This window comes from Papilio polytes, unplaced genomic scaffold, assembly GCF_000836215.1.
Source record: "Papilio polytes unplaced genomic scaffold, Ppol_1.0 DF822067.1, whole genome shotgun sequence".
NCBI classification, from domain to species: Eukaryota; Metazoa; Arthropoda; class Insecta; order Lepidoptera; family Papilionidae; genus Papilio; species Papilio polytes.
The window spans coordinates 6,811,966-6,826,659 of record NW_013527137.1 but is presented as its reverse complement, the minus strand read 5'-3'; the positions used below and the strand labels follow the sequence as shown (position 1 = coordinate 6,826,659).

At 35.6% G+C, this 14,694-nt stretch overlaps 2 protein-coding genes across 3 annotated transcripts in view; both read right to left on the bottom strand.

Annotated features, from left to right (window-relative positions):
* Positions 1-2,179, bottom strand: part of LOC106106909 — a 2,812-nt gene extending 633 nt beyond the window's left edge. Inside the window, exons 1-5 of the mRNA XM_013287568.1 lie at positions 2,031-2,179; positions 1,255-1,376; positions 896-1,014; positions 412-591; positions 5-76 (exon numbers count right to left, since the gene is read on the bottom strand). Coding sequence (XP_013143022.1) covers positions 5-76; positions 412-591; positions 896-1,014; positions 1,255-1,352 — 469 coding nt within the window. The 5' untranslated portion in view covers positions 1,353-1,376; positions 2,031-2,179. The remainder of the gene's footprint in view (positions 1-4; positions 77-411; positions 592-895; positions 1,015-1,254; positions 1,377-2,030) is intronic.
* A 776-nt stretch (positions 2,180-2,955) lies between these two features.
* Positions 2,956-14,694, bottom strand: part of LOC106107350 — a 72,791-nt gene continuing 61,052 nt past the window's right edge. For both annotated transcript variants that reach the window (XM_013288178.1, XM_013288179.1), the window contains 9 exons: positions 14,141-14,204; positions 8,111-8,268; positions 7,068-7,172; positions 6,790-6,939; positions 6,303-6,435; positions 5,647-5,913; positions 5,408-5,572; positions 5,023-5,188; positions 2,956-4,725 (listed from right to left, as the gene is read on the bottom strand). In XM_013288178.1, the coding sequence (XP_013143632.1) occupies positions 3,263-4,725; positions 5,023-5,188; positions 5,408-5,572; positions 5,647-5,913; positions 6,303-6,435; positions 6,790-6,939; positions 7,068-7,172; positions 8,111-8,268; positions 14,141-14,204 (2,671 nt within the window). In that variant the 3' untranslated portion in view covers positions 2,956-3,262. The remainder of the gene's footprint in view (positions 4,726-5,022; positions 5,189-5,407; positions 5,573-5,646; positions 5,914-6,302; positions 6,436-6,789; positions 6,940-7,067; positions 7,173-8,110; positions 8,269-14,140; positions 14,205-14,694) is intronic.

Sequence of the window (14,694 nt, the reverse complement as noted above, 5' to 3'; positions counted from 1 at the left end):
GAGGGAGCGTCAGTCGCGACCCCCACCACGTGGCTCATGTTGGCCGCTATCCACTCCGCTAACTCGTAACTTAGACCTGAAACGAGTGTTGTACTTAATCTCGATCGAGATACATTGATTTTATTTATATCACAAGGTGATAAACGAGCAAGCGGCTATCTAAATTCATCGAAAAGCGACCGCTGCTTATAGACACCCGCAAATGTAGATGCGTTACCTACCCATTGACGCATTTAAAGGGGATATCTTCCCCTTAGCGCCAAATCCACTTTCATTGCCCAGCCTTTCCTTATAAGAAAATATTGGCAAGGGATATGGACTAAAATAAGGCCTCCGGCATGGATGTAATGAATACACGGAATGCAGTCTTGTGAATCTAGATATCTCAATTTTACTTTTTTGACAACTCACCGGGTATTTTACAAACGCATCGTCTCTTGTAAGTGATGGATCGCTTCCAGCCGAACTTGAACAGTATGAGTGTAGGTTCCCTCGGGTCGTGTTTGAGAGCTGACCACTGCAATGCCATATCCAGAGTTATGACTGCCGCCTGCTGCGACTTGATGTGTGACGTTAAGTCCACTATCTCTACTGTGAAAACGTAAACTTACGGTAAGTGTTATTTAATTGAATAACGAAAAGTTGACCTTTAAAAAAAAAAACGAGGCATAGTAAACATTTTTTTCATCAGTACTTTTTTGAATGGTACTATATAAGTTTTAATCACACTTATTCGCAATGATGAAAACTGTCTCAACTATATCTCCTCTGTATATTTCTTTAATATCTTTGGACGAACTGATAGTTGCACAAATCCTTTAGTAACGAATGTACCAAATGCCTTGTTTAAAGTTGTATTTTTAACTGGTATAAGTGACAGACATGTGTAACATACATCGTGTGAGTAGATATTCTGTTGGTATGACGGCCGGTTGCATGGACCCTGTAGTGCCCGCGTGCTCCAGGTGTATGGCCGTGCCTAATGTAGGGATGCCGCAGTTGACGCATATTCTCCTAAAAACAAAGCATAACTGATCAAATAAGCACACTTTAGTTATATCTGATTGCTTGGTGTTATTCTTTCGTTGTAAGGTGGCACTAGAAACCGCCCTTTGCAGGCATACTAAACACTTCTAATGAATTCGAGTCATTTGAGAGAACACACTTTAAAAATAGAAGTAGCATTGAATGTGTTGTTTCTGCTACAGTGAAGGAAGATGGCAAATAAGATAGATTTTCAAGAATCGTTCTCACCAATGTTTCTCAATAGCACCATAGTAATCCATAAGATCCTTCCAAGTGGTTGGAGTGGTCAGATCAAACACATCTATAATAGATAGTTCTTCATCCATATGCTTGTTATCAAATTTACCCTCCTGAAAAAGTAGAATTTTTACCAGTAAGGTAACGAGATATCTCAAATGCTTCCCCATCCCGATACTATTGCTGAATGGTCGCGGACGGCTCGTGTTGTATTGAAGTTTATTGTTTAGAGGTCGCATCAATGCAACAACAACTATAAGTTTATTATGCGGGTTTACTCGCTGTCGTTGGTTTAATTTTTACTTTGCATATGATTTGACATCACATTCTCTGTATTTGTCTTGTTTACTTTTTAATCTCTTAATGTTGCTAGCTTGCGCCGGCGATTCCTTATGCGCAACATATAAAAAAAATAGTAGCCTATGTGTTTTTCCAGACTATCCTCTACGTCTACGCCAAATTTCATCGAGATCCGTTTAGGCTGCAAACTCTCTCAAGCATCCATAAAATTAAACTTTCACATTATAATATTAGTTAGATAGTTAATGTTAAAACTTAAATTGATAACATGCAATTAATAAATTATTATACAATGAAATATACACGCGGACAAACAGATTCCTTATTAACAGTAACACAATATTGTGTATTGTTTCTCCTACAGTTTATAATCAATAGTTTTTATTTACAAATAAACTACACAATGTTACTGATGTGATGATGAATTAGTTATATTATGAGAAAACAAGATTGACCGATCGACATACTATTGTAAGACAGCATCAGCATGTCACCGATGTACAGCTGCGGTTTCCTCGGTGTTATACTGAAGGTGGAAACTAAGCCTTCAAGAAGCGAGACCACAAATTCCTCAAAGGCGGGCGCCACGTATCTGTAGTACCTCTGATGTTGCGAATGTCCATACGTCGTTGACCACCTCTATGTTCCCGCCGCTCGTTTTCCCTTTCTCATATAAAAAAAAACATACAGACGAATTGAGTACCTCCTTCTTTTGGGAAGTCGGTCAAAAAGGAAAAATTGCCTTGTTCATTGCGACCAGACTTCGCCTATTTTTTATTCGCCGAGTTTTTGTTAGGATTGTCGTTTCAAAATGTTCAAACTATTACAGGTTTTAATGGTGAACACCGCCAGTTTCCTAGCAATGGCATTGATGGCTAATTATGACAACAAAGACAAGTCTTGAAGTGGATTGATTTTTAAAGTGATTACGTAGTTGCCTGACGAGTATGTGCCTGAGGTAAATACTGTTCCACCTTATCCTTTTCTAATTGAGATTGATTGCGAAAATGGAGTGTAAAATCTAAACAGGTGTGACTGAATAGAACTTTACTTATATTATATATTTGTTTTATATTATGAGGTATAAATAAGCGAGTATATTCGTCAAAATAGCGAAGTGACATCCGCTATTGTAGACCTTGTGCCTATTTTAATGGATAAATGGGACGCAAAGGAAGTCAATATTTCCTCTCCCTAAGCGTCTCCTACATCATAAAAACAACTCTTGACATCTCTTCTTTATAAGGTGATGGGAATTAAATTTAGGCCTCAAACAGACGAAACGTGGAATTGCTTCAACTTGACGCCTGCATTCTATGTGGTCGTGGTATTATTTTTGCGAGCCAAAAATTAGATTCCTTATGGTATAAAGATAAAAATGAAACAAACCAAGTAAATTATAATAATATTTATTTAAAGTAAAGTTTTAAGGTAATGCCCTACATAGATATACAGGACAATTTAAATAAGTTCGTTACAATACAGGAGACAAATACTTCACAGTTCAGGTGAGTGTAAAGAATACGATCTTAAGCGAATTTTGCGTATTAACAAAATTACTAAGATACCAAAGTGAACAGTGAATTTAATTTAAGTAAACTAACAAATATAATATTGCACTATTCAAAGTATTTAAGTACGAAGATCTTAATTTAGTCGTTGGTTTTGATTAAATTATAAATAATATAATAGTTGAAAATTAATATAGACCCGATGGCATATCAGTTAGTTTGTGAACTCCATAGTCGCTTGTTGCACCTACAGATGGAAGTGTGCATTTGAAGTCTGCAAAAGAGTGCGTTCCGTTCATTACAAGACTTGTCATACTTGCAGGAGCGTCACGTAACATGTTCTGTCCAGTATAGAAACCAGCATTACTATGTCCGCGCTTCACAATAAATGTGTTACTAAAATTAGACGAATGATTGTTTTTAAAACTTCCCTGGCTTTTAGAAGGTAATCCAAATGTTTGATCAGCTTTGGAAATTAAATCGTTTCCTTTTTGACTGGATTTATAAGTAAGACTATTTTTACTATTAGATCGCATCAGAGGAAAGAACGGCGTATCATTGTCGCTGTTTGTACCTGAACATGTTCTCTGTCGTCTTTCGTAAGGCTTAGAAGGGCTGAGCGGTCCTTTCATCACTACAATATCGACCATCGTGTTTAAACCCTCATCAATTCTATCAAGACTTTTGGTAAGTTTCTTCGATTCTATAAGATTAACAATTTCGTCTACTCTACTACATTTCGAATTTGTTCGTTGTAAAGATGCGTGGTCCGATGAAGGTTTATTCTCATTATAGAACATACTGTCAATATATTCACGTTGACGAGAACCTTTTTCTGTAGTTTGAAATGATTCACTTCGTTTCACAGGTTTTGTGCTCTCCTTCGAACGTGTTCTGGATAAACGATTTCTCTCTTCGTTTTCTCTTTCAGCCATTGTATTAAAAATTGCTTGACATTCTTTAAAATCGAAGCTTGTTACTGACGACTTTTTATCAATGATGTTTAAACAATGTGATGCACTTAATAATGAGTCGGATCCATCATCACTGGAAAAGTAATCTTCAAACATATCTGAATGTCTATTGAAAAGGATTCCTTGATCTGTCTGTGGAACAAATAAATGCGATAAACTGTTCGGTTTCTTATTAGGATATGGGAAGATTTTACTTTGAACAGATCGTGTTTTTTCCTCTTCATTTTCATTGAGGTACTCCGTGCTACTTGTTATTTGAATACTGTGTCTTGTGCTTGTAATCGAATCTGTCTTTTCTAGCGTACTATGATTTTTAACTTCACTACTAATGGAAATGTTACTGTCTATATTATCTTGACATCTTAAAGATTGGTTTTCAAACATTGCTTGATCTGATTTTGCATACTGTTCCGATTCAGCGTGGTTAACAATATTTCGAAGTTCTTGAATTACTTCATCTATGGTAGTTTCTTCATCTTCGTCTGAGGATTTTTTGTTATCAAGTTTCTTGGTATCTGGCTTCTTAGTTTGTCTTTTATTTCGGAGTACGTCGTAATAAGTTTCGTTCTTAACGTTAAACATTTCGTAAACCATGGCGTCTCGTTGAGGGTCGGCTTCGGGACTCAGAGATCTTTCTGAAGAACTGATGCCTTCATCTTCTGGAGGTGATGACTCATCTATAAAAGAAAATAAAATCTATACTAATGTATTACAGAGGACTGATTTTTATTTTTGTATATATTGAAATAACTCAAACCGATTTTGAAAATTCTTACACCAATAAAAGCTATGTCATTACTAAGTAACATAGGCATTTTTAATTTCACGTGGGCAAAGTCGCCAGCAACAGCTAGTTGTTTATATAGTCAGAAAGTGTACATATAGATCTCATTTTGAATTAGTCTTTCTAATTTGAAAGTAATAGATCAGATATTTTCGTTGTGAAATTACACAAAGTATCGATCGAAAATTACCTCTCTTTTTGTGTGCGGCATTCTTTTTTTTAATAACAAATGTCTTCTTACGATTTGAATTTCCATGTTCAGTTCTTAAGGTTGTGACTTCTTCTTGTAGTTCACAACATTTTTCTTTCAGGCACTTCTCCAAGGACAAAAGGATTCCTTTCTCTTCTTGTAGAATCTGGAATTAAAAAGAAAATACTATCTTACTTCTTACGGAAGTAAGTACGAAAATTTAGATGGATGGATGTTTGTTACAGGCTACTAGTTTTTGTTTTTTTTTAACTCCACGCGGACAAAGTCGCGGGCGAAAGCTAGTAAATAAAAAAATGTCTCCAACTATCATGGGAAGAATATGGATCAAAGATTGTTTGTGTTTATAAATAAAATTTAGTTTTACCTTCACGCGTTTCTCAAGTAACTCTAATTTATGTTTGAGGTCATCCTTTTCTTTTTGAGCTTCGTTTGCTTTTTCACTTAAAGTATCTATATCTATTAATTGTTTTTCGTAATTCTCAATCTCCTTAACAACATTCTCATTTGTGTTTGGAAGTTTAGAAATTATCTGAAATAAAACAAATTCAAAATTTGCAACTCGCAATTCTCTAAGTCCAAAATACAAACATTTTATTCCACTACCTTCTTTAATGTCACGATATCAAATCCAGCTTGTTCCAGTTCAGCTTGTATGTACAGCTTCCTCTGCGGTGTGGGAGCACTCGATAATAACGCATTAATGAATGCTAATCCTGCCGCCTGCAGATCCCCACAGCCTCCAGCACTCTGCAGCATCCCTACCAGGAACCTGAAGCGGACAGGCTCCCCATAGCGAAGACGCAAGGTGGATAATGCCTCTGATATCATGCTGTGGCCATTAGCTGGTGGATAGCAGCCCTTGGTGAGGAGCTGGGAATTATAAAGATATTATAAATAGCTTCTTTCTGATCAATACTTCTATAATATAAACGTAAACACACACTACTTTATGGCGTAGGATGTCAGCAATCACAGCATGTTTTAGAATAATTCTTTCTTTATAAAACGCTCTACCGACACGCTTTAGCCTATATATTTTCAAGCTATTAAACTAAAGTAAATTAAAAAAATGTGGGAAATGGACCAAAAACTACAAGCTGACAACAAGGAAGCAATGTTGCCCTTCGTTGTCATTTTGGCTTCGTTGGCATTTGAATTTCGACACACAAATGTGAACAATAAAATAAGGTTTTGGATGAAGCCGAAGGGAATTAAGGGATGAAGCTCGTAATACCCAACAGCAACATTCTAGTCATTACCTGCAAAGCTAGTACTCTTGTCTTGTTAACGGTTGACATTATGCAGACGGTGAGTGCGTATACTCCGTTAGAGCCGGCCACCAGTCGCCGCACGCAGTCTGCATATCTCGTGCAACAGCTCCAAAGACATTGCCTGTAATGAAAAAAAGTTTTAGTAGTAGCCAGATGAATCGATTATTGGACGTGTTAAAAGCAACAATGATGAGATTAACTTAGAAATGGTGCTTCAAGTATTAGGTAACTTTCTAGAAAAGACTACGTAGACTAATTGATTAATCGCACAGTCAACCTTTGAGTTTAGTTGTGGAGATGGCTAAAGACAATACTTTTGAGTAGGATCCTGGGCTCATATTGCAAGAGATGCAAGAGATCTAAACGAAATCTTCAACGATTGTGCTTTAACATTACTGAAAATACAGTAGAAAAATGATCTGTATTTCTGAGTGCCTATCGAAGTTAGCAATGATCACGTAATGGTTATACTAACAGGCAAGCGAGTTCATCTAACAGTGGTCTTCGCCTCACAGCTGGAGGTCCTCTGGCGCCTTCGCCAGTCTGGCTGAGTTGCACGTTGCGTAGCAGTTCTAACAGCAAGGAGACTCCGTCTAGCGGATCACATGCGAACTCTTGTACAAAACTGAAAAGAGATTATTATTAATTTAAAACCCAAAGAAGACAATATTTGCTGAATCAGTAGTTGATAAAGTTTTCATGTATTTGTAGTGTTTGTTTTAGTGTTAATTAATAAACTAAATTGTTACAAACCTGGGAAAGGAAAGCCTAAGATCAGCTCGCAGTTTAGTCAATAATTCACTGGGAGATCCGAATTGACGCAGGCTCATCTCTTCTCCAACACCTAACGAAGGGTTCCTGTAACAAAACAGATTGTGACAAAATTGTTAATAGTAGTCTTTTAAAAGACTTACGAACACCTGACAATTATTTTGTATAAGGTGATAACAACGATACTTTTAAGATCTTGTCGGAAATAATAAGTAAAATGGAATAATAAATTCATACATCTACATCAGACAAGTCTAAGAGCTTATCGTGTTTTGTTTTATTTCGAAGTATTTGCGTGAATTCTACATTCACATATGTATCAAAGATTATGCAAATTCCTTTACTATGTAGGCCAAAATAATACAGTAATCATTTGAGCAACATTCTCGACGTGACACCACATAGATTGCGGTACAAATTGTTTTCGCATTTACTACGATTGCTTTTGCGGTATAAATTGCCGATACAAGATGTCTGTAGTAAACGTGTTCAAAGAAGCGATTGGATCTTTTTACTACCATACGTTACTTTTTTATCTATGCTTTGAGAAATTGTTCAAATAACAAACTTTAACTGTAACTGTGTTTTTTTATTTTATTAAATCCTTAATGAAATATATTTAAAAAATATAGGAGCAAAGATAAACTTTATTCAATAACTAGCTTTCGGCCGCGACATTGTTCGAGTGGAGTTCAAAAAAAGTTGTTAGCCTATATGATCTTCCAGACTACCCCCTACGTATACGCCAAATTTCATCGAGATCCGTTCAGCCGTTTAGGCTACAAACTCTAACAAACATCCATCCATCCATCCATCCATCTAAACTTTGGCATTTATAATATTAGTAAGAAGTAAGATTAGAAAGATAACAGTTGCCAGCGACATAGTACGTGGAAATATAAAAAAGTATTATGTGCCTATGTGTGATTCAAGGCAATGTTCTATCATTTCTGAATATGTCTTCTAACAAACATCCATCTAAACTGTTGCATTTGTAATACTAGACATTGTAGTTTGTACTTTACCTGAAGTCTTTACTATTCTGAGTAGGCAACGTTCTAGATTTATTCGGGTCTTGGCCTGGGTCCAGGTCGTATAGACTCCCGGTACCAATTTTCTTCCCCCATTTCTTGAGAGATGTGGCATAATCTTCTGGATTGTAGATCGGTGGACGCTGTTTCTCCTGGAAGAGAACAAGAGTTTAGTACAGATATTACGATTCAAACAATGTTTATAGATTATAATACATTAAGTGCGAACTGTAGGTTTAGAGCGTGCGCACATCTTTGACTAAGCTATCGAAAGACTGTTTTGCGATTGTCGTTTGTTTCGCAGCAAATTTAACTGTTAAGTTAATATTATGTTGTGTTCACTTTTATAGAAGCTCGTAGGAATCAAAGCGAGACTAAATTTCGCGTTATGACTAGCTCGTTAATGCTGATAGTTAGGCTCGTTATCCCGGACAAGAGGGTAGGTCTGAAAGATCTCTTGTGTTCTATCGGGCGAGGGCCCGCCTGCAAATGTGCGGTAACTTGTGTGCAAGCAGGGAACAGAGCCCGTTCCTGTCTTGTACGGCACAAACATACTTCTAACAATATTTACAAGCTAACGTAGAATTCCTGAATTCCATTACTTTGATTAATAAGTTTTCAGTTATGGTTTCTGCTTCATTTACTTTATATTTCTAGTTGCACTAGGGTGTAACGACGTTAAAACCTCTGTACTTCTTTACATCATAGTGTTGTAAATAAAATGATCTATAAAGTTCAAGTTAACCCTAGTTCGTGAAGCATGAAATGACCTTGAAGGCTTAGGGGAGCCACTCTGCCTTATCGATACGGTCATTGGGTCGAACCCTATCAATAATGAATCAGTGACGGTTGTAGTTCCGATGTTATTATTTTTGAATTGTAATACACTCATAACATATATAAACTTCTGTCTATATGAATACAATAATGTGTTAACACACTTCTTTCTTATAGGATGTCAGAAATTACAGTATATAAATATATATAATAATTCTCAATTAAATAAAAAGCCTTATACTTACGACACGCTATAGTACAGGGGTGGTAAACCTTTCTGCATCAAAGTTTTTTTTTGGAGAAATGTTTAATGTATGGTATAATTTTGACTGTTTATTGCGTCAATTCTATGGTGCATTGTATTGACATCGCGTTAACATTTTATACATATAATACCTACATACGTTTTAGTAGTGTTTTTTAATCATTTTGCCCAAAATATTGTGTCATGTGTCATTTATGGATTGCGAGCCAGTGGTTTTCATGCTATATACTATTTTCGCGTTGTTTTATTTAGGGGGTGAATAGTTTGTCATGCGTGAAATGCGGCATCATGCGGATGAAGCCGCACGGGAACAGCTATTAAAATATTCATTACGATGACTTTTAGTTACACTAGAAATTATAGAAAGTTTGAACATCATTCATTTTTAAGTTAAAGTTGGTTTTTAGTATGGGAAATAAGTGAAATGTTAGACAATAGTATTTTGTGTATTAAAATCAGTGAAGCATGAAATTTTAATTTAAATTAGAAACGTGGTTTTAAACGTTTTAATTATAATGACAACACTGTTAATGAGATTTCTTTAAAAATTAAACTAGTCATTTTTAAGAAATTTTAATTAGGAGACTAAGGATATCATACTAATATCATAAATGAGAAAGTTTAGATGGATGGATGTTTGTTAAAGTTTGTAGCATAACGGAAGAACGGATCTAGATGAAATTTGGCATAGATGGATAGGAAATTCTGGAAGAACAAATAGGCTACTCAATTTTTTTTAAATTCCACGCGAATGGAGTTGCGAGCGAAAGCTAGTATGGATATAATTATTGCGTATATTACAAAGAACTTATAACATATCATTTAACAAGATTGCAATTAAACACAAAATGAAGAAAGCAAAAGATTTTTTACGAGGTGAATGCTCCCTCGCATCTATAATTAAGTGCGACAGACCGTAGCGTTTGCTGTTCCCTTACATGTGTGGCCTTAAGTTCCGACTGCCGAAACAAGTATTGTAAACAATAAACTTCCCAACATTGGTGTTAGAACCTCAATCAGTGGCAATAACTAAGCTCGTCCAAATAATGAAACGAATTTTGACTAAAGTAACCCACAACGGTCGTGCGATAGTCGATTGTTTCGCGGCCAATTCAATTGTTTAGTTGCACAAGTAATAATCGAGTAGTGCACCTCCATAGAAGCTCATAGGAATCAAAGCGCGACTAAACAGTTGTGAGGTAGTTTAATCTAAGATGAGCGCGTGCAAGTAATATGTAATAGTGTAACAAACATTTCCTGCAACCAGTTGTTCTACGTACAAAAATAGATGGCGCCACCTGTATTTTAAAACGCGATGTGGTATTGCATGCGCCTTATGTTAAGTCATTTCATGTACATTACGCAAATGAGAGAAGTAAAGGGAAATCAGTTACTGTCTTCTCCACTTTAGATCCTACAACGCGATTCTGAATATATTAGCTTGCTGTCTTGTGACTAATTTTACTCAGAATGCAAAGTAGTGTAGTTAAATTAGGTTGCTTGCGGATAGTGACGGCCTAATTTAGCAGGTAACCGCTTGCTGTTCTGTGACGGTTACCCGGTATTTGAACATTTTTTGTATCTGCGCGTGGTTCCCAACCCGGGGTCCGCGCGTAGACCATTATTACAATAGGTAATAGCGTGTTAAATGTTAAGGCTCGGCTACACTTAATTACATTAACATTATAACGTCTGTTAGATTGTTAGCGTCTAAGATTTGTTTAAGTATTCGATCGTTAGTCCACCATAATGACAAGTGGAGATAATTTTTTAATTTCTATCTCGACAAAGACATAAGATTGACAATATTCGTATAAGCATTCAAGTACTGGCAACCCATGTTTATATAAAACTAGCTTTTGGCCGCGACTCCGTCCGCGTGAAATTAAGTATCCTTTACACTTGTGTAAAATTTCATCGAGATCCGTTCAACAGTTTAGGCTACAAACTCTAACAAACATCCGTCCATATAAACTTTCGATTTTATAATATTAGTAAGATCGTATATTTGTAAATCGCTTCCGCTTATACTTTATACTGGCCCTATCAAAAGCGCGTAGAAGTTTACTTTTTTGTGTACATCAGCAATAACACCTATTGTATTTTCGCTTCAAGATGTTATCAACAACTTGATGTAACAGATGATGATTCCCGCCAAAGAACTAATGCTAATTTCACACGAGGACAGTACGCAAAGCAGTAGACAACGCAGTACTCCTATTGTTTGAACGAACTCTACCAAAATAGTCTGCGCCTTAAAACTACAGCACACTGCTCTGCATTACTGATCTGCGAGACTGGTATAATAGTTTGGAGTTACACTATTATTGTGCTAAAGAGAAATTTGATTATCATCTACAGTTACAATATTTCTTTTTATTAACAATTAACATATCATACTAATATTATAAATGCGAAAGTTTAGATGGACGGATGGATAGATAGATGGATGTTTGTTAGAGTTTGTAGCCTAAACGGCTGAACGGATTTCGATGAAATTTGGTCTAGATGTAGAGGACAGTCTAGAAGAACACATAGGCTACCCACTTTTTTTTTTAATTCCACGCGGACGGAGTCGCGGGCAACAGCTAGTATTAAATAAATTACTTACTATTAATTAAAAAAAAACCCTACACTTACGACACGCTTGAGGCTATATATTTTTACGCTTCTAAACTTCGGGGATAAATAAATTAGAAAAAAACCTTACTGTGTGAAGGGACCGTAAGCTACAAGTTGCCAACATAAAGGAAGCAAGGTGGCCACGGTTTGTATCATGTCATGTCATTTTGACATTTGCAATTGATAATTTGACACATGTAAACAATAAAACATGATTTTCATAATTTCATGCGGATGTCGCACGGGAACAGCTAGTGATAAAATAAATGGAAAGTTCAGCAACCCATGATAAGTCGTGTATTTCAAAGAGTGTTATTACAACTGTGATGGTTTAACGCATGGTTAGAAATTAATACGTGTTTATACACAACCAGTTTGTTACGTAACGGGTTGTGTAAAACCAGTGGTTTTACTGTTTTATGATAATAATAGTGTAATTGAAACAGTAGCTAAAGCTTCTATAATGAACAAACTATCACTTAATTCAATCTGATATTCATTTTTTTGTATTGAACTTTTATTTAAAACTAGCTTTCCCCCGTAACGACATCCGCGTGGAATGAAAAAACACAAAAGTAAGTAGCCTATGTATTCTTCCAGACTATTATCTACATCTACGCCAAATCTCATCGATATCTGTTCAGCAGTTTAGGCTACAAACTCTAACAAACATCCATCCATCCAGCTTTCGCATTCAAGAAGTAGGATGTTTTCGTATTTCAATTTCAATGTTTGTACTTGAGAAAATCTTATAAAAGTGCAAGTGGATATTACAAACGCGAAGGGAAATTACTAAACCGTGCAAATTGTCGACATTACTAGCTGTTGCTGGCGACTTCATTCACGTAAAATTTAAAAATACAGCCTGTTACTCAACGACAACGTAGCTTTTTAATGGTGAAAGAATTTTTGAAATCGGCCCAATAGTCCTTGAGTTATTTTATAATATACAAGAATTTTAAAATACAAAACTTTACCTCTTTATAATATTAGTATAGATGTATAGTTGGTGGCAAAGGTCTCTTACAATAAAAACTTCTGGAAGTTAAATTAAAATTTACCCTCGATGTCAAAATTAAATTTGATTGTATATACTCGTATACAGGGATGATAATGATCGTGTACTCGATTGTCTGTCTGAAATTGATGCGAATTTCCCACACGTTCAGTGTTACGGGTTGTTGTTAACAATGTACACTATAATAAACATTTTTAATCAACACTTGTACTTGAAAATGAATTAGAATGTAAAACAGTATGAATAAAATATACAGACGAATGGAAATCATCCTAATTGGAGGTTGTTTAAAAATATTCTATAGAGAAGTTAGAAAGTTTTGTATAGTCATAAGGATAGTTGGGTCGCTGAAACATTGCTTTCGCTTTTGTTTCAGTGTAAGCCCTCATTAAATAAAAAAAATTACATTAAAGACAATCTGACAAACTAACTACCGTACAACAATGATTTAATGACAATTTTAACAGGGTGCCGTTGCTGAGCTGGTATAATTTAGTTTGAATTACGCTCACCGGGTCAAATAACCTTGTCGATCTATACAGTAGATTTAGACTGAATTAATACATATTGCATCGTTTTTATCAAAGCAAATGAAAGTCAAACATGTATGAACTACCTTACACCTGCAACTCTGTCGGCATTAAGAAAAAACGTACCCTATGTGTTCTTCCAGGCTATCCTCAACGTTTATACCAAATTTTAAAAAGATCGGTTCAATCGTCTAGGCTACAAACATCCATCCATCTAAACTTTCGTATTTTTTCCAGTAAGATTGTCACGGCAGTGTTTATCAGTTTAAAGCAGTTCGTGTATGTTGATCCTTACATATAATGATGAGATACTAAGGGCATCTGCAAACTTTAAAGGTTATATCACACATACCTAAAGGTTACTTTTACATTTTCTATTTAATATGCCGTGTAATTTTACGCAATCTGTGTCGGATTTTTGACGAAACAGTACAACGATCTTAATTAATCGGTCGCACGCTCTCGATTTTGTTGCGAGGTCTTAAGAGACAGTATTACGTTACAACACGCTACTTTAAATTGTTCTATTAAATTATGTGTTATTTCCGATTTGATGACGTCATTGTATGATACTCAAAGATTAACGAACGATACGTTACGTATTTTGTCTCACTTTTTGCAAATAGAATGAGAAATATGAGAATACGTTGTTGTAGAATAGCTTTGGCGGTGGAAACTGACAGCTAAGATCAGCTTTTACACTATACAAAACAATTAATGCGTCAATTTGCAACGAAAGTGCATCTTGTAAATGTCTTTAAGCAGTAAGAAATAAGTAACATAACTTATAAGTCGAAACATTTTGTCGTTACCTTTGATACTGGTTCCTCGCTCCATCCCCCGCAGTTGGCCATGCCTTCCAGCAGCGTCAGTTCACTAAAATAAAAGAAAACGACCATTATTTTTCATTGAAAAACTACGATTTTTACTTTTTTCCCTGTAATATTTTTCTGGTTAAACACATAATTGTTTGTAAATTAGTTTTAAAGTAATTAGGCCGTGTTTTCCTCGGTAGGGACACTTGCACAAAGTTGCTATTAGGAAGTTGAGTCTTGAAAGACAGTAGGTCAAAAACAGAAATGTAGAACAGGAGCGTGCGAAGTAAATGAACCTCGTTTTGCTCAATATTACAAGTGTCTTTTACTGGAATCGTTTAATAAGTGATGTTCAAGCGCTTTCATTTCCTAAAAACGGAAACAAGAGATGCGTTTATAGATGTACAGCTGGCTTTATTTTGCCTCAATTTTATATTAAAATTTATAGAACACTAGCTGTTGCTCGCGTCTATGTCCGTGCGAAATATATTTTTAATAAATATAGCCCATGTTAGTAATAATGTAGCTATTTATTAGTGAAACAATTTTTA